This window comes from Myxine glutinosa, chromosome 11 (assembly GCF_964187855.1).
Source record: "Myxine glutinosa chromosome 11, kmMyxGlut1.1, whole genome shotgun sequence".
NCBI classification, from domain to species: Eukaryota; Metazoa; Chordata; class Myxini; order Myxiniformes; family Myxinidae; genus Myxine; species Myxine glutinosa.
Window position 1 is genome coordinate 50,190,137 of NC_136271.1, and position 18,925 is coordinate 50,209,061.

The 18,925-nt window shown below is 46.2% G+C and overlaps 1 protein-coding gene across 1 annotated transcript in view; it reads left to right on the forward strand.

Moving 5' to 3' along the window:
* LOC137414571 (protein mono-ADP-ribosyltransferase PARP6-like) overlaps positions 1-17,246 on the forward strand; it is a 32,839-nt gene extending 15,593 nt beyond the window's left edge. The window contains exons 7-10 of the mRNA XM_078786270.1: positions 160-208; positions 1,336-1,448; positions 3,550-3,622; positions 17,190-17,246. Coding sequence (XP_078642396.1) covers positions 160-208; positions 1,336-1,448; positions 3,550-3,622; positions 17,190-17,246 — 292 coding nt within the window. The remainder of the gene's footprint in view (positions 1-159; positions 209-1,335; positions 1,449-3,549; positions 3,623-17,189) is intronic.
* The last annotated feature ends 1,679 nt before the right edge of the window (positions 17,247-18,925 follow it).

An 18,925-nucleotide genomic window follows, 5' to 3' on the forward strand; every position in this document is an offset into this window, starting at 1 on the left:
GAATTTTGAGAAGTTTTTTGGAATTTGTGTGAATTTCCACCACATTCTTTTCACCAATAACATGCAATTGCATTCACCAGATGTTACACATTTAGTGGTTTGCCCCCTTGCAAGTAAGACGAAGCATTCAGTATATATTCTTTTGTATTGCTCCTGCAGGGTAATTGAAAGCGTCACTATCCCGATTGTTAAACTTCCCGTCGATCAGGTTAGTCACTACCTCCAACATGCTCTCAGCACCTTGAATTGTGTACTTTGATCAGCAACAGAATAATTGATTTTAATTTTGAATTGTCAGTAAGAAAACCCAAATACCCTGTTTTACTTTTCTTCTGTGGACCAAGGTGGATTAGTAGAGCTCAACGGCCCAGAGCAACCAGGCATAATTAATAAATATAAAAATGGAATGTCAATGTGGTATTTGTTGCGCAGGTAGCGCGTTTTTGCTCACTTGAAACTGTTACAATCTTAAGATGCTCAAATGTGTAGGCCATGTGATATGACTTCTTGCAATTAGATGAGGTGATATTTAAACTATTCAGTGATTGTTATACAACCGTCCTAATCTTCAGAGTACTTTCTGCACTGAGCTTAATTGTACCTGTTGTCATGTGCAAGCAGGTGAATCGCACATATCATGTAAGAGGGTGTACCTTAATCATTAACTTTGCATGCTTTCCTTTCTTAAAGAGCCGCTTGACATAGAGAGTAATCTTCTCTCCCAATCACATTTTGATGACAAAATCAATAAATAGCACCGCAAAGCAGGCATAACCCCTCAGCCCACGCATGGTGAAAGGAAGCATTGATGATAACTTGTTATGACACACACACACACACACACACACACACACACACACACACACACACACACACACACACACACACACACAATTTGTCACACACACTGCAAAAATGATTTAATCGGACAAGCCATTCTGCTCGAAATTGACGGAAACCAATTTCAAGATGGCTGCCGTGGCGGCTGTATTGAAAATCGCAGCACGCCCATTTTCGAAAGGAACCTTCCTCTACTCAACCGCAACACACACTGCAAAAATGGATTTAATCGGACAAGCCGTTCTGCTTGAAATTGGCGGAAACCAAAAGTTGACGGACGCCCGGGCGACGCCGTTTAGAATCATATTCTTACATTGTAATTTGTACTTTCTGTCAAATGATTGATGAGAGAAAAGGAATGGCCTTGCCCATTCATATTTGTTTCTCTGTACCTGTGTTTCTGTCTCGCTTAATACGTTTTTCTCTTTCTCTCCATATCTATCTGTCTCCTCCATCTCTCTCTCCACATGTCTTTGTCTGTCAATCTTTCCACAGCAACTTGGCTTCATGAGGACACGGAATCAATTTTTGTTCCTCACCGCTCCGAGTGAAAGAGAGGCTGAATTTTGTTCAGCAAGAAGAATGTATGGGAGTGCCTTTGCCTTCCAGTAAGTATGAAGAGTCGATCTGTATTTTTTTTATTGCATTATGTACGAAATGTACCTGCTTATGCGAGTGGTGTACAGAATGTTTTTTTTTGTTTTTTTTCTTGTTTTTGTTTTTTAATACTGAATCGAGGCTCGTGAAAGAGCTGACAACCGCGAGGGAAAGACAGCACAGGGGGACCGCGAGGGAAAGACAGCACAGGGGGACCACGAGGGAAAGACAGCACAGGGGGACCACGAGGGAAAGACAGTACAGGGGGACCACGAGGGAAAGACAGCACAGGGGGACCACGAGGGAAAGACAGTACAGGGGGACCATGAGGGAAAGACAGCACAGGGGGACTGCGAGGGAAAGACAGTACAGGGGGACCACGAGGGAAAGGCCTAACATAACACCGGTTTGAGGCCTAACATAGAAAACAACATCAGTAGCTCCTGTAGCTCCATCAGTAGCTCCATCAGTAGCTTAATTTTTTTATATTTCAAATAGTTCCCAATGAATTTAACACGTGGCAGTTCAGGGGACTGAATCAACAGGTTTTCATGACAATGGTCGATATTCCATGACCCAGAGTAAAGTGGGCAGTTTGGTTGGGAAAGCCTCTGCATCCTCACCACAGTACTCACCATTGATTTGATTGGACACATCTTCACTGTCCCACAAACCTGTGGCCATGAACTTTCGAAGGCGATGTCCACTTGAACTTCTGGGGAGGTGGAGACTGTGTTTGCTTCCACTACGTCCAGTTCCGTTTGGTTTTGAGGATTAATATGATGAATTTATGACTCATCCTCATTCGCAAATCTGCTCATGGAGTGGAATTTCCTCATGCCTGAACGTCATTCTTTATATCTTGCTTTTCTTAATATCTCCAAACTGAAACTTCATTGAATGTAAAATTGCAAACGCTTCTTCTTTTAAGAGTGCAAGAATATAAGACCCGTCGCTTCGCTGACGGAAATACTAATCTTTGCTGTGATGGCTAATCTATGGGGGAAGAAAAAAAAGGATTCCTGGGAGATCCTGCTCTCCGTGCAGGGATGGATAACTAACGTCACGTGTTGGCATTTGCAGTTTTGACACGCGTGTCCATGTACCCATAAAAAAAAAATAAGAAAAGAATTTTGGATCACAAACACTCCCGGGAGTTACCTGGATCCACTGTAGTTGGATTTATTGAAATCCGTTAATCCGTTCTCAAGTTATAACACAACAAACAGACCGACACAGCTCCTTTTATAATACAGGTTTTAAAACATTTTAAAATGCTTCACTGCCATTATTTCTTCATCAGTGGCATCCCTTGTGTGTTGTTATTCTTCTCCACTACAGTCTAATTCCCTTCACTCCAACCTCTTTCTTATTTTTCTGGGTGTTGTACCGTCTTCCAAACAGTGACAACTCCATCTGCATCTCTCTCTCAGATGTGGACCAATGTTTAACGACTCATCCCAACTCTCTGTTCCTCATATGTGATGATTTCAATTGTAACTGGCTGTTGGTACCTGTATCACCAGCCATGGCACTTCAGCAAAGGACTTCTGTGACTCCATGGGACCGACTCAATCGGTGAAATTTCCAACCCGGATTTCTCATAATGACAAATCCTCCCTTCTGGACTTGGTTGTCAAATTTTCCTCGCAAATGTCTCCTGCTCTTTCTCTGCCCCAATTGTTTCATCTGATCATATGACTATGAACGTCAACATCTCTCTGGATAATCTCAGAGAGCTGCCTCATTGCCGACGAGTCTGGCATTTCACTGGATGGATGGATAAGTGGTACTACAAAATGGACTACAAAATGTAAATGTTTCATGATATTTGTCATATTATATCACCTTTATCTATCAATATTGTTGAAATGAAGATCAAATAGCTGTGTGTTAAAATATGTTGAAAAAGTCAAAACTTTACATGGGGTGTACTTTTTCACGTGACTGTGTATATATATATGTATATATATATTAGATGTTAAACACTTGTCTTCACTCATTCATCAGAATGAATGCAGTGTGTTCCCAACCTGCAGTAATATGTACACGTTCTTTGCTTATAGTGACTGCTGTGTTTTATTCCTGATGTGAACTGTTTCTGTCCTCCAGTGGATCAAAAGTTTGGAACTGGCATGACATTATTCACCAAGGCCTGTTGAACTTTTCTGGCACCAACCGTGAGGTAAATACGTCATGAGGCTAGTAGTAATCTGCAAGTTTATTGTGCAAGGCCAACTTGTGTGCTTGGTTGTGGATATTACTACAATGGCTGTTCTGTGAGATTTGACGTCCATGTTAAAGATGTGCTGTTTGAGATTGGTGAAAATAATGCACATTTCCCCGGTAATAAATACCAATTCCATTAGGTTTCATAAATAATTGGAAAACATTGGAGCAGAGATGGGATGGGACAGCAAAACCTCCAATCTGCATACACAGTGTGGGAAGCAGTCCTTGAGATTGCCTCTGTTGAGGGGCAAAGAGAGAGTCAGCTTCACCAGCCTGCATTGGGGAAAAATATTGTATATTCCATACTTGTGCGATAAGATGGTTCAAAGAGGACTTGGCTTTGTGGAGAACACCAAGGATGTGGCCATCCTTCAGACCTAGATGATCATCAGGCCATGGAGCTCTGTGTTTGCTTCACACTTGCTGTGCTTCACGCAAAGGGTAGCACCATGTATGGAGATTCAATGATTCCCCATTCAATCCTTGTGGAATGGCGTTGTGAGTGTGGGACTTGAATGCGTTGAATGACATGTTCTACAAGGGGCAGGCAATAAGTAACCTTAAAATATTTTTCACAACTTGTTTATCGCATGTACGTGTGTAACAACTGTTATTTTTCGACATAATCTCCATTGCGTTCAATGCATTTTTTCCAGCGCTTTACTGAGGCCTGGATTCCTCGAGAAAAAATATATATTTTGGCTGCTTGTCGCCATTCATGCACCGCCTCTTGGACCTCTTCGTCAGATTTGGAAAGTGGTTCCACCAAGTGCCTCTAAGTGGCCCAAAGATGTGGTAATCCGAAGGGGCGAGGTCTGGCGAGTAGGGTGGATGAGAAATTCAAAATGCAGGTCCTCGATTGTTGCAGTTGTAGCGCGGGCAGTATGAGGCCGAGCATTGTCGTGCTGCAGAAAAACACCGGTAGTGAGTAGTCCACGATGTTTTGATCTGATTGCTGGTTTGAGATGATTTTTAAGGAGGTTGCAATATGATGCATTGGTGACTGTGGTCCCGATGGGGATGTAATGCTCTACAAGTGGGACTTGACTATCCCAGAAGAGCGTCATCATCACTTTTCCAGTGGAAGGGTGTGTGCGGAATTTTTTGGGCTTCGGTAAAGTTGAATGGCGCCACGCTTCCTCTTCCTTTCTGGCTGAAAGTAGTGGACACAGCTTTCATCACCAGTCACTACGCGCTGTAAGAAAGTGTCGCCTTCTGTTTTGTAATGTCGCAGAAGTTCTTCACATGCTTCCACTTGCCGTTCTTTCAGTTCGGGTGTGAGTTGTCTAGGCACCCACCTTGCAGACACATTGCGGAACCCCAGCACTTTGTGAATGATATCGTGTGCTGAACCATGGCTAAATGTTCAATTCAGAGACCACTTCATTCAGCGTAATGCGACGGTTTTCCCTTAGCACGCGCTCAAATTCTGCACCCATTTCTGGTGTGTCCACTGTGTGAAGCCGGCTCGAGCGAGCAGCGTATGCCACACTGGACACCACTTTTAAACTTCCTGTCCCAGTTGTACACCTGCTACAGCGATAAACATGCATCACCATATTGCATCTGTTTATCGCTGCAGCAGGTGTACGACTGGGACAGGAAGTTTAAAAGTGGAGTGTCCAGTGTGATATGACAACTGAAGATGAGATGGGATAAATCTGTGCATGAGAGAGAGCAGTTTGCTTTGGAAGAATTCCCAGGGGTAGGAGAGATGGGAGACCAGTCCAGGTGATTGATGGCTGCTTGAAGACCGTGCCGTTCGGCCTGAGTGAAATTCCAGACTCGTCGATGCTGAGGAGTCTGTGAATGACCAGAGAGATATCGACTTTAACAAGCAAATGACAAGATGAACCGATTGGAGCACAAGAAGAACAGCAGACACCTGCAGGGACGTTCGTCATAACCAAATCTAGAAGAGATGTTGTGCCGTTGACTGAGATCTGGGTCGGGAAATTGACAGATTGTGTCAGTCCCAATGAGTTGCAGAAGCCCTTTGCTGAGGTGCCATGGCTGGTTGTGGATATTATGACAATGCCCAGCCAGCTGGTATGATAACAGTTGATGTCGCCACATATGAGGAAGAGAGAGAGTTGGGATGAGTGGATATAAGTTGGTCCATGTTGTTAGACAGCGAGATGTAGATGGAGTCCTCACTATTTGGTGGACGGTACAGCACACATTTGAACAAAAGGTGGGAGCAGAGGGGAAGCCATAGCCAGAGGTTATATTCAGGGGGTTTTATGCAACCAGGCTATTGTTTTTATCCCAAGAGCGCAGCTGATCCCAGTACACTACCTTGAGGGATGCCAGCCGGTCGAGGTTGAGTAGAAGACAGAATGCCATACAAGGAAATGTACTGCCTGCCTTCATGGAGTAAACCCAATCGGTCAAGAAAGAAATTCCGAATCCCCTGAAAGATAGCTTGGACCGCAAGGTTCACTTCGAGACTGGCAGACAAATGTCCAAAAGATGGTCCTGAGCTTCTGTTTGATCAATCCATCAATCCATTCTTGAGATCATAACAGTAACATGTTGAGAGTGAAATTATCAGGGTGGAAGCCAAACTGCTGATTTCAAACAATAAGTTTGGAGAAGACCTAAATGTGAGTGTAATTGAGTTGATTGGTTGTGGCACCCTTCTTACCTCGTTACCCTGCGCTCGTGAAGCGAAAGGCGGAGTTAAACAATCAAGCAATCAGTTGCGTACGTGTGCTGTGTGTGTGCCATTTGCCATGTCTGCATTTTTAAAATTCACTTTCTCGGCAACTGTTGGTCCGATTGACACGAAATTTTACCATAGGAGCACCTCCGCCTGTAGAAAATTTATATGCATAATTATGACGTCGGTCACGTGGTATGGACGCCATCTTGGAAAAACGTTGCACCTCTGTCTCCCAAACCGCTCAATGGAAAAAATGGAAACTTGGCTCATTGTCAAATACTCCCCATGGGGAATAAGATATGTTGATGATGATGTCATTGGTGCTTTAATTATGACGTCATAATTCGACAAGTACAAGGCTTGATCTGATCAGTATGAAAAAAAAAATCCTCTGCAACTGTTAGTCTGATTGGCACGAAATGTTCAGAACACGAGCGGCTCCTCCTGCAGAATATTTTAATGATTATTATGACGTCATAGGTCACATGATACAGGTGCCATCTTGGAAAAACTTTGCACCTTTATCTATGAAACCACTCCATGGAAACAAAATCGAGTCCTGGCTCATTGTCAACTACTCCCCATGGGGAATAAGATGTGTTAATGATGATGTCATCGGTGCCTTTGTTATGACGACATAATTCGACAAATACCACTTATCCATCCGATCGTTATTAATGTTTTTTCATTAAATGTTGGTCTGATGGACACAAAATTTTCACCATGGGAGCGCCTCCTCCTTGAGAATATTTTAATGACAATCATGACGTCACAGGTTATGTGTTGCAGGCACCATGTTGGAAAAACCGAAAAACGTTGCAGATCTATCTCCAAAACCGTTCTTTGGAAAAGTTGAAACGTGGCTCCTTGTAAATAACTCGATATGGGGAATAGGTGGTGTTAACGATGACGTCATTGGTGCCATAATTATGACGTCATAATTCGACAGGGACAACGCTTAGCCTGATTAGTTTGACATTTATTGAGCATGATCTATGCAACAATTATATTGGAGAATATAAATTTATGATGTCATTGCTCACGTGGTCTGGCAGCCATACAACAGGCATTTTCAGGCAATTTTCCCTGCAAGAGCGGGGGTTAGCCTTGCGGTCCCCATGACAATCTTCTCCATTTTGCCCTATTTTCTGCATCTCCCCTTGTTAACCCCCTTGCCCACATTTCCTCTTCAACCATCTTTAGCCAAGTCTTTCTCGGTCTTCCCCATCCTCTACTTCCTTCTACATTCATTTCCATCACTCTTCTCAACCAGTCAATTTCATCCTTCCTCAACACATGACCAAACCATCTCAAACTGTTTCTCTTCACAGCATCCATCACAGGGTCAATTCCCATCATCTTTCACAATTCATCATTTGTCTTCCTCTCTGTCAACAATACTCCACACATCCACCGAACCATTCGCATTTCCACCCTTTCCAGCCTTCGTTGCTGCTCTACGTTCATTACCCATGTCTCGCTCCCATAAATCATAACACTTCGCACACATGCAGCATACACCTTTCCCTTCAGCTTCATCGACACCCCTCCTCATTAGCACGCCACTCAGTTCCCGAAACTTCTTCCATGCACATCTCACTCCAGCAACCGTTGCCGAGTCTGATCCACCTTCTCCATTCAGCATGTCTCCTAGGTGACAAAATGTTTTCACACCTTCCAGCTTCACGCCATCTCCAAGATCCAACTCAACATTTCCTCCATCTGCAGCTCCCTCTGTGCACACCTTACACTTGAATGTAGCTGCCACACTGGTTAATGACCCTCTCAAACGACTACATTTTAGATGAACCCACTGAGCGCACATTGTACATTGAATGGAATTCGACACCCTTCCTGCACACAGTACACGGCCACTTCCCAGTTCTTTTCACCTAACCACATGCTTTACCACTTGCCATGACCTTCGTTTTTCCGATATTTACCTTCAGACCTTTTCTCTCCATACATTCCTTCCACTTGTTCATCTTCTCCTTCAGTCCATCCATACTTTCTGCAATCAACACCAGATCATCTGCATACAACAACTCCCACGGTAAACCCTCCTTTACATTCCGAGCCAGCACCTCCATCACAGCTACAAATAGTAGTGGACTTAGCACCGACCCCTGATGCACTCCCACCTTCATCTCAAACTCACCACTGTTCCCGTCCTTCGTCCTTACAGCTGTGCACGCTCTTTTGTACATTGCCATCACTACTCTGATCAACCATTCCTCCACTCCTAACTTCCTCAATGCCCATGTCATTACTTCACGTGGAACCCTATCGAATGTTTTCTCCAGTTCAACAAACCCAAGAAACAACTTCTTCCTCTTCTTCATGTACTTCTCCTGCAACTGCCTCACAATAAAAAGCGCGTCTGTCGTTCCTCTTCCTGGCATAAATCCAAACTGCATTTCGTCAATCTTCACTTTCTTCCTTATCCTGCTCTCCAACACCCTTTCCAATACCTTCATTCCATGCTCCAATAACTTTATCGCTCAATACGAGCCACAGTCCAGAGGGTCACCTTTCCCCTTATATCGAGGGACAAGGGTACTCAGTTCCCAATCCACTGGAATGCAGCCTTCTTTCACCACCAGATTGCAGACCTCTGTCATTCTCTTCACACCGCAATTTCCAGGCTGCCTTCAACATATCTCCCACAACTCCCGTCAGCCCTCCCGCTTTTCTACTCTTCATTGCTTTTATCGCTTCCTCAACTTCCTTCTCAGTTGTCTTCTCTGCCGGTCCTAAAACTGGGTTACTCTTTATGTTGCCATCCCATTCATTCTCTGCATTCAAAAGTATTTCGATACTAGTGGGGTCACCCGTGGGAATGAACGTTTGACATTTGGACATCTTGATTTCGATGCTGCACATTAAATTTTACAAAATGGTTAAAATGGTATAATGAACACTTTATTTATTTCACATAATATGTGACTCCTCACTCCTCTCCACCCTCACGCCTCTCCAATGCCACTCCTCCTCACACTCCTCTCCAATACCTCCTCACACTCCTCTCCAATACCTCCTCACACTCCTCTCCAATACCACCTCACACTCCTCTCCAATACCTCCTCACACTCCTCTCCAATACCTCCTCACACTCCTCTCCAATACCTCCTCGCTCTCCTCTCCAATATCTCCTTGCTCTCCTCTGCAATACCTCCTCGCACTCCTCTCCAATACCTCCTCACAATCCTCTCCTACACCTCCTCACACTCCTCTCCAACTCCTCACACTCCTCTCCAACCCCTCACACTCCTCTCCAAACCCTCACTCCTCTACAGTCCCTCACACTCCTCTCCAATCCCTCACACTCCTCTCCAGTCCCTCACACTTCTCTGCAGTCCCTCACACTCCTCTCCAATCCCTCACACTCCTCTCCAATGCCTCACACTCCTCACCAATCCCTCACACTCCTCTCCAATCCCTCACACTCCTCTCCAATCCCTCACACTCCTCTCCAATCCCTCACACTCCTCTCCAATCCCTCACACTCCTCTCCATTCCCTCACACTCCTCTCAAATCCCTCACACATGTTCAATTCCTCACTCGCCTCTCCAATCGCGCCTCACTCGCCTCTCCAATCGCGCCTCACTCGCCTCTCCAAACGCTCCTCACTCTCCTCTCCAATCGCTCCTCACCCGCCTCTGCAATCGCTCCTCACTCTCCGACCCCTCGCTCCTCTCCAACACCTCCTCACACTCCTCTCCAACACCTCCTCACACTCCTCTCCAACACCTCCTCACACCCCTCGCCAACTCCTCACACCCCTCGCCAACCCCTCACACTCCTCGCCAACCCCTCACACTCTTCTCCAACCCCTCACACTCTTCTCCAACCGCTCACACTCCTCTCCAACCCCTCACACTCCTCTCCAATCCCTCACACTCCTCTCCAATCCGTCACACTCTTCTCCAATCCCTCACACTCCTCTCCAATCCCTCACACTCCTCTCCAATCCCTCACACTCCTCTCCAACCCCTCACACTCCTCTCAAATCCCTCACACTCCTCTCCAATCATTCACACCCCTCTCCAATCCCTCACACTCCTCTCCAACCCCTTACACCCTCTCCAATCCCTCACACTCCTCTACAATCCCTCACACTCCTCTCCAATCCCTCACACTCCTCTCCAATCCCTCACACTCCTCTCAAATCCCTCACACTCCTCTCAAATCCCTCAATCCTCTCAAATCCCTCACACTCCTCTCAAATCCCTCATACTCCCCTCCAATCGCGCCTCACTTGCCTCTCCAATCGCGCCTCGCTCCCCTCTCCAATCGCTCCCCTCTCTAATCGCTCCCCACTCTCCTCTCCAATCGCTCCTCACTCGCCTCTCTAATCGCTCCTCACTCTCCAACCACTCGCTCCTCTCTCTCCAACCACTCGCTCCTCTCTCTCCAACCACTCGCTCCTCTCCAACCCCTTGCTCCTCTCCAACACCTCCTCACACTCCTCTCCAACACCTCCTCACACCCCTCTCCAATCCCTCACACTCCTCTCCAACCCCTCACACTCCTCTCCAAACCCTCACACTCCTCTCCAAACCCTCACACTCCTCGCCAACTCCTCACACTCCTCGCCAACCCCTCACACTCCTCTCCAACCCCTCACACTCCTCTCCAACCATTCACACTCCTCTCCAACCATTCACACTCCTCTCCAACCATTCACACTCCTCTCCAATCCCTCGCACTCCTCTCCAATCGCTCGCACTCCTCTCCAATCCCTCGCACTCCTCTCCAATCGCTCGCACTCCTCTCCAATCGCTCGCACTCCTCTCCAATCGCTCGCACTCCTCTCCAATCGCTCGCACTCCTCTCCAATCCCTCGCACTCCTCTCCAATCGCTCGCACTCCTCTCCAATCCCTCGCACTCCTCTCCAATCCCTCGCACTCCTCTCCAATCCCTCGCACTCCTTTCCAATCCCTCGCACTCCTCCCAAATGCCTCACACTCCTCTCAAATTCCTCACACTCCTCTCCAATCCCTCACACTCCTCTCCAATCCCTCACACTCCTCTCCAATCCCTCACACCCCTCTCCAATAACTCCTCACACTCCTCTCCATCACCTCCTCACACTCCTCTCCAACACCTCACACTCCTCTCCAATACCTCCTCACACTCATCTCCAATACCTCCTCACACTCCTCTCCAATACCTCCTCACACTCCTCTCCAATACCTCGTCACACTCCTCTCCAACACTTCCTCACACTCCTCTCCAACACCTCCTCACATTCCTCTCCAACACCTCCTCACACTCCTCTCCAATACCTCACACTCCTCTCCAATACCTCACACTCCTCTCCAATACCTCACACTCCTCTCCAATACCTCCTCACACTCCTCTCCAACCCCTCACACCCCTCTCAAACCCCTCACACCCCTCGCCAACCCCTCGCCAACTCCTCACCCCCCTCGTCAACCCCTCACACTCCTCGCCAACCCCTCACACTCCTCACCAACCCCTCACACTCTTCTCCAACCGCTCACACTCCTCTCCAACCCCTCACACTCCTCTCCAACCCCTCACACTCCTCTCCAACCCCTCACACTCCTCTCCAATCCGTCACACTCTTCTCCAATCCCTCACACTCCTCTCCAATCCCTCACACTCCTCTCCAATCCCTCACACTCCTCTCCAACCCCTCACACTCCTCTCCAATCCATCACACTCTTCTCCAATCCCTCACACTCCTCTCCAATCCCTCACACTCCTCTCCAATCCCTCACACTCCTCTCCAACCCCTCACACTCCTCTCCAATCCCTCACACTCCTCTCCAACCCCTCACACTCCTCTCCAATCCGTCACACTCTTCTCCAATCCCTCACACTCCTCTCCAATCCCTCACACTCCTCTCCAATCCCTCACACTCCTCTCCAACCCCTCACACTCCTCTCCAATCCCTCACACTCCTCTCCAATCCATCACACTCTTCTCCAATCCCTCACACTCCTCTCCAATCCCTCACACTCCTCTCCAATCCCTCACACTCCTCTCCAACCCCTCACACTCCTCTCCAATCCCTCACACTCCTCTCCAACCCCTCACACTCCTCTCCAACCCCTCACACCCCTCGCCAACCCCTCACACTCCTCTCCAACCCCTCACACTCCTCTCCAACCCCTCACACTCCTCTCCAACCCCTCACACCCCTCTCCAACCCCTCACAATCCTCGCCAACTCCTCACACCCCTCGCCAACCCCTCACACCCCTCTCCAACCATTCACACTCCTCTCCAACCATTCACACTCCTCTCCAATCCCTCACACTCCTCTCCAATCCCTCGCACTCCTCTCCAATCCCTCGCACTCCTCTCCAATCGCTCGCACTCCTCTCCAATCGCTCGCACTCCTCTCCAATCGCTCGCACTCCTCTCCAATCGCTCGCACTCCTCTCCAATCCCTCGCACTCCTCTCCAATCCCTCGCACTCCTCTCCAATCCCTCGCACTCCTCTCCAATCCCTCGCACTCCTCTCCAATCCCTCACACTCCTCTCCAATCCCACACACTCCTCTCCAATCCCTCACACTCCTCTCCAATCCCTCACACTCCTCTCCAATAACTCCTCACACTCCTCTCCATCACCTCCTCACACTCCTCTCCAACACCTCACACTCCTCTCCAATACCTCCTCACACTCATCTCCAATACCTCCTCACACTCCTCTCCAATACCTCCTCACACTCCTCTCCAATACCTCCTCACACTCCTCTCCAATACCTCGTCACACTCCTCTCCAATACCTCCTCGCACTCCTCTCCAATACCTCCTCGCACTCCTCTCCAATACCTCCTCGCACTCCTCTCCAATACCTCCTCGCACTCCTTTCCAATACCTCCTCACACTCCTCTACAACCCCTCACACTCCTCTACAACCACACCTAAAAAAAAAAAAAAAAACGAAGACATATCTCTCGGTAATTTCCTGAAACATATTTTACTTCCGGATAATAATGTTGAATGAAATAAGAAAGAACGAAGATATATATGTCGTTTTTGTGCCGACTCTCATAAAACGTCAAAGTAATATATCTTAACGGAAAAGAAACAGCGAATTTTTAATATATGTCGACATTTTCCCCAACTGTTATTTTAGGCGGTGTATTTTTGTGTGTCATCATGGCGCGATTTTTATGAATATATCTCGGCAATTTCCCGTGCGTGCGTGAATGTTCTCAATTATTTCTGACACCGAGTCTAAAACCATCGATAAAAATTAAATCAGATGGTGAATTCGATAAAATGGGCTTTAGTTTACAGGCCTTTGAGAAATCATTTGGTTCTATAAACGGAAACTTTCTTGGGATTCTCCTCCCGTTTTTTTCAACCGAGTCTAACACTATGTTAGCGACTGTTAAAAATGAAATGATATATCGAATGAGAATTGAAATAAACCTGTGTGAGAGAGAAAGACAGCACGGGCCTAACTAAACAGGCCTCAAAGCTATTCGAGTTAATAAAATGGTGGATATTTGTTTACATGAAGCCTCTCCAAGAATGGGTGGAGCTACTCTGCAAACGGACTAAGCCACACCCCCGGACAGACGGACAGAATCACCTTCGCCTATTATAATATAGATATCTCTCTTCCATCTTCCTTTAATTCCATCTGGGTCCACAACGATTTGTCCCACTTCATCCTTCAAGCAACTCACCCCCATCACATCACACCTCTCTTTCGCTATCTGCTTTGCAATCCTGAATACTGCTCTCTGACCCTCTTCCAAAATCCAAAGCGTTCTCCGAACATTTTCCTACATGCCTCCTGCGCCTTTGCTACCTCTTTCTTTGCAGCCTTCTTGGCTGCCTTATAACTTTCATTCTCTGCCTTTTCTGCCCCCATACCCTTCGCCTTCTGCCACTCCTTGAACTTCTTCCTCTTCTCGTCAATCTTCTTTCCGACTTCATCATCCCACCACCATGTTTCCGAGTGCCTCGGTGGTCCTTTTGTCCATCCACATACCTCACCAACGGCTCCCAACAGACTATCTTTCATTGACATCCAACCACTTTCAAGCTCAACCACATCATCCTCTGCCAATGTCTGCCATACTCAGCCTCTCTTTTAATGCCTCCCTTACTGTCACCTCTTTCAACCTCCACACCTTCATTCTCGGTTGGTACTTCACCCGCCGAGCTCTCCTCGCACCTTTCACCCTTATGTCGCAGAAAACCAAGTGGTGCTGTGAAACAGCCTCCTCCCCCGGGATCACCTTTGTGTACCGGAGGTGCCCCATATCTCACCTACGCACCAGTAGGCAGGCAACAGTTGTCGTCGACCCACCTGACGTGTATATAACAAGCTTATTATCCTCTTTCTGGAACTGAGTATGACAAACCAACAAATCAGCTCCATCAGCAAATTCCAAAATCCTTTAACCTTCTCCATTTCTCACACCATATCTGTAACCCCCACGAACTCCCTCAAAACCGTCCATACTCCTTCCCACATGTCTATTTAGGTCTCCTCCTACCACAACAACTTCCTCATCTTTCATGTTTTCCATCAGTTTCTCCATTGCACACCAGAGCTTGTCCTTCTCTTCATCATATTGCACACCAATATGTCTGGCAGCCATATTGGATCAAAAAAAAAGAAACGTTCAAAAACAGAAGGGTTGGCTCACACCAAGTTGACTGCGCAGGGTAAGTATTGTTATGAATTTGGGGTAGAGGAATATTGAGATCCAGGTGGATCTGCATAGGTAGGTGTCCGGCTGTCGTGATGGGGAACCTCACCTGTAATAAGTTCTGTGTTTAGCCGTATGTCGGAACAAGTGCGTATCTGTGTCCTCGCAAATTCCCTTGTGTGTCGTTCCCTCTGTGAGCATCCCAGTGTCCGTTATGGCAACGCACTCTTATAGACACTTAGATAGGCCCTTAGCACACACATTAATTAATTCCCCCCTTATTATAAAACTCGTTGAAAGCCAGTTCGGGGCACCGCCAATGCAGCTGCAGCCAGTTACATCACCACAAAGCAACACTCATTGCTCAGGCAGGCTTAGGCCATGCCCACCTTGCGAGGTGCGAAGGTGCGAAGGTGCGAGGTGCGAAGGGACAGTGAACGAGGGACTGATTGGAAGGGAGGATCGATGACATCAGAGGAGAAGTGACACCACGAACCGGAGCCGATATTTTGACCCTTCTCGTGCTGGGATCCCATAGCGAGTGGTCGCATTTTGACTGTCAGCGGCGACGTCCCCATTTGCTCTCTCATGTGCTGGATGTGAAAGCAAGTGGTCGGAGATCGACATTTGCTCCCCACCTCCTCGTCTTCCCTTGGCCTTCTTGCTTTGGCTTCTGCCTTCCCAGACCTTCCTTCCGCCCTCGCCCTGCTCGTTTGGTCCCTTCATCTGCGACTCGCTCGCCATGAACGTTGGGTGCATCGGAGGGCCGTGCCGAACCCGAGGAGGACGTTGCACGTCTGCGGAGGCGGTTGCACGCCCGCTCGCTCGCTTCGCGCGGGGACGCGAGGCCTGTCACGCACTGGCGGACGTGGGCCAAGCAGCGCGCGAACGGGGGCGCATCGAGGCCTTTCTTTGCGCCAACCGAAGCCGCGTTGGACGACGGACGTTACACATCCAGAGACAGATAAGCTCGCATCCACAAACGCACAAACAACGTTTCTTTTATTTACTGATTTCCCTTCCCTTGTCTTGTATGTGAAGTGAGGTGTGCGGGATCCCGATTTAGGATTCAGCTTTTATTGTCACGTTTCCCTGTCCCAATAGTTATTGAATAAATCCTTGTATTATTTTCCCTTTCTATGCAAAATCCGGTGTTCGTGTGAGTTAAATTGCTTCCAGGCAATTTAATTTTCTCAATTTAATTTTTAATTTAAATTAAAAATTCATTTTCTTGGCAACGGTTGGTCCGATTGACATGAAATTTTACCGAAGGAGCGCCAGTGCCTGTATATTTTTCTGCTGATAATTATGACATCATCAGTCACATGGAACGGACACCATATTGGAAAAACGTTGCACTATATCTCCCAAACCGCTTAATGGAAAAAATTGAAACATGGCTCATTGTCAAGTACACCCCATGGGGAATAAGATATGTTAATGATGATGTCATAGGTGCCTCCATATGACGTCATAATTCGACAAGTACAACACTTGATCTGATCAGGATGAAAAAAAAAATTCCTCTGCAACTGTTAGTCCGATGGACACAATCTTCACAATGGGAGCACCTCCTCCCATATAATCTTTTTTTTGATAATGATTATGACATCATAGGTCATGTAGTACAGACGCCATCTTGGGAAAAAAATGCAAAACTTTGCACCTCCATATCTCCGAAACCTCTACATGGAAAACAAGAAAGAGCAATCAGAGATCGCAGACTCTCACCAGGATGTGTTTTAGTGTTTTTTTAGGCTTTTGTGTCAAACCAAATATGGCGGCCGAAACACGTGTCCGATGACGTCATCATTATTATTTTTTCTCCACCAATTTTTCCCCAGATTACGCTCAGTAAATTTCATATTGATCGGATGAAGTTCTGTACTAGTTACCCTGCGCTCGCAAAGCGAAAAGCGAGGTTAAGCAATCGATGCGTATGTGTGCGGTGTGTGTGCCGTGTGCCGTATTGAATAAAAAAAAAAAACCCTAAAAAAACAGAAGAGTTAGGCTTGTACCAAGTCCTCCTCAAGACTGCGCAGGTTAAGTATTCTATGAATACCATCTAGTTATATTCGGTGTTGCTTGATGTTGGCAGCAATGCCATGCTTAGGGTGATGGACAGCCGCAATGAGGTTGTGACGATGAATAGGTTAGCGGGTGGTGTGCAACCCATCTTTAATGTGAGTTTCTTGCATTGTAGGGACATGATGCTGCTGTATTGAAAGGTTTTGGAGAGCTCGTGACACTTCACATGTGACATAAGTTTGATCATCATGATCATCTGATAACTTGAAGGCATGCATCTAATTCCCGAGTAGTTTGGCCGTGAAAAGGCCTTTTAAGGTATAGCTATCCTGCTATTTGATGGCATTAGTTTGTGGGTGAGAACACATAACAAGTGGACCTCATTAAGTTTGTAATCTCCCACTCACTCGATACATGCAAGAATCTATTGATTCCACCTGTTGTGTTCATTGTTGTTGATGTTGTCTTTCTTTCTTGTTTAGGTACTTCATGGAGCACCATACGGAAAGGGTATACATACGTCGCCATATTATAGCATCGCCTGTCAATACTCCGGTGAGTCATGGTGTTAAAATTAAATGAAGACATGGCAAATATCCGCTCGTATGTATCGATCACAAACTTGCACAAACCACGCATGCTCTGTTCCCTCCTCTCCTCGAACTGCAAGTATATTTCCACGCCACTCACTATTTTCTTCTAAATGATCCTTGCCAGTTTAAAATAGATAATATTCGTCATTATCGTCCCATGCGATTTCTTGCATTTTAATTTTTTATGCCTCCTCCCCCAAAGGTGGCCAGAGGCATTATGTTTTCGGTTTGTCCGTCGGTCCGTCCGTACGGGCTAAACCTCGTGTTTCTTAGCAACCACATGTCAGATTGAGACAATTTTCAGGGTCGGAACGACACCCGCGCATAATGTTTTTATGATAATTGTGACGTCATAGATCACGTGCCATGGCAGCGATCTTGGATTAAACACAAATGATGAAAAAATTATTTCTCGGAAACCGCTGAATGGAAAAATTTTCAACTTGGCACATTGTCAACAACTGCCAATGGGGAACCAATGCATGATAATATCGGTGAAGTGGTATACCAGCCATAAATGTTTTAATTGAATGCCTTGTCCTAAAAATCTGAAATTTCATGAACATGATTTCTGACCCATTTGTATTGAAATATTAAATTTATGACATCATGAGTCACATGGTTTGGCAGCCATATTGAAGTGAAGGAAAATATTAAATGATTATATCTCTGAAACCGCTTGCCCTATCAATGCGAAATTTTACAAATGTCATCTAACATCATTGTTGCATATAATTTGAAAATCATGACGTTGTAGGTCACGTGGTTTGGCAGCCATCTTGTACATAAGAAAACGAACCATTTCTGATGAACACGAAACTTCACAAACGTGATCCCTTACCCATACATATGCAGAGTGTGCATTTTCGATGTCGTATGTCACGTGGGTTGGCAGCCATATTAGCTTGAATGCCGAAATAAAATAAATAAATAAAAACCTTTTCCCCAAACCGATTCACTGATCGATGTGAAACCCGTCATGTCTGGTAAAAATGGGATACTTCAAAACGGCTGAAGGGATTTCAACCAAACTTGTTTATTTTTCGGACAGTGAACGAGGGCATCTACCCATTGTCATGGGCAGGGACTACGCGGAGGCATATACAGTCACATTGCTCTAGTTTATGAACTGCACTTGATATTTAGATGGTAGAGTACAAAGTTGTCAAAATTATTGTGATGACACATCTGCATAAATGAAGTTCTCTTTTCTTTGTCATTCCAGTAGAAATCGATTAATATTCAACAACATTCCTATTTGCTATTTCAGTTCCCAGGGTACATCAGTTGTGCTTCTTTTGTTCAAATGTTGTGTTTC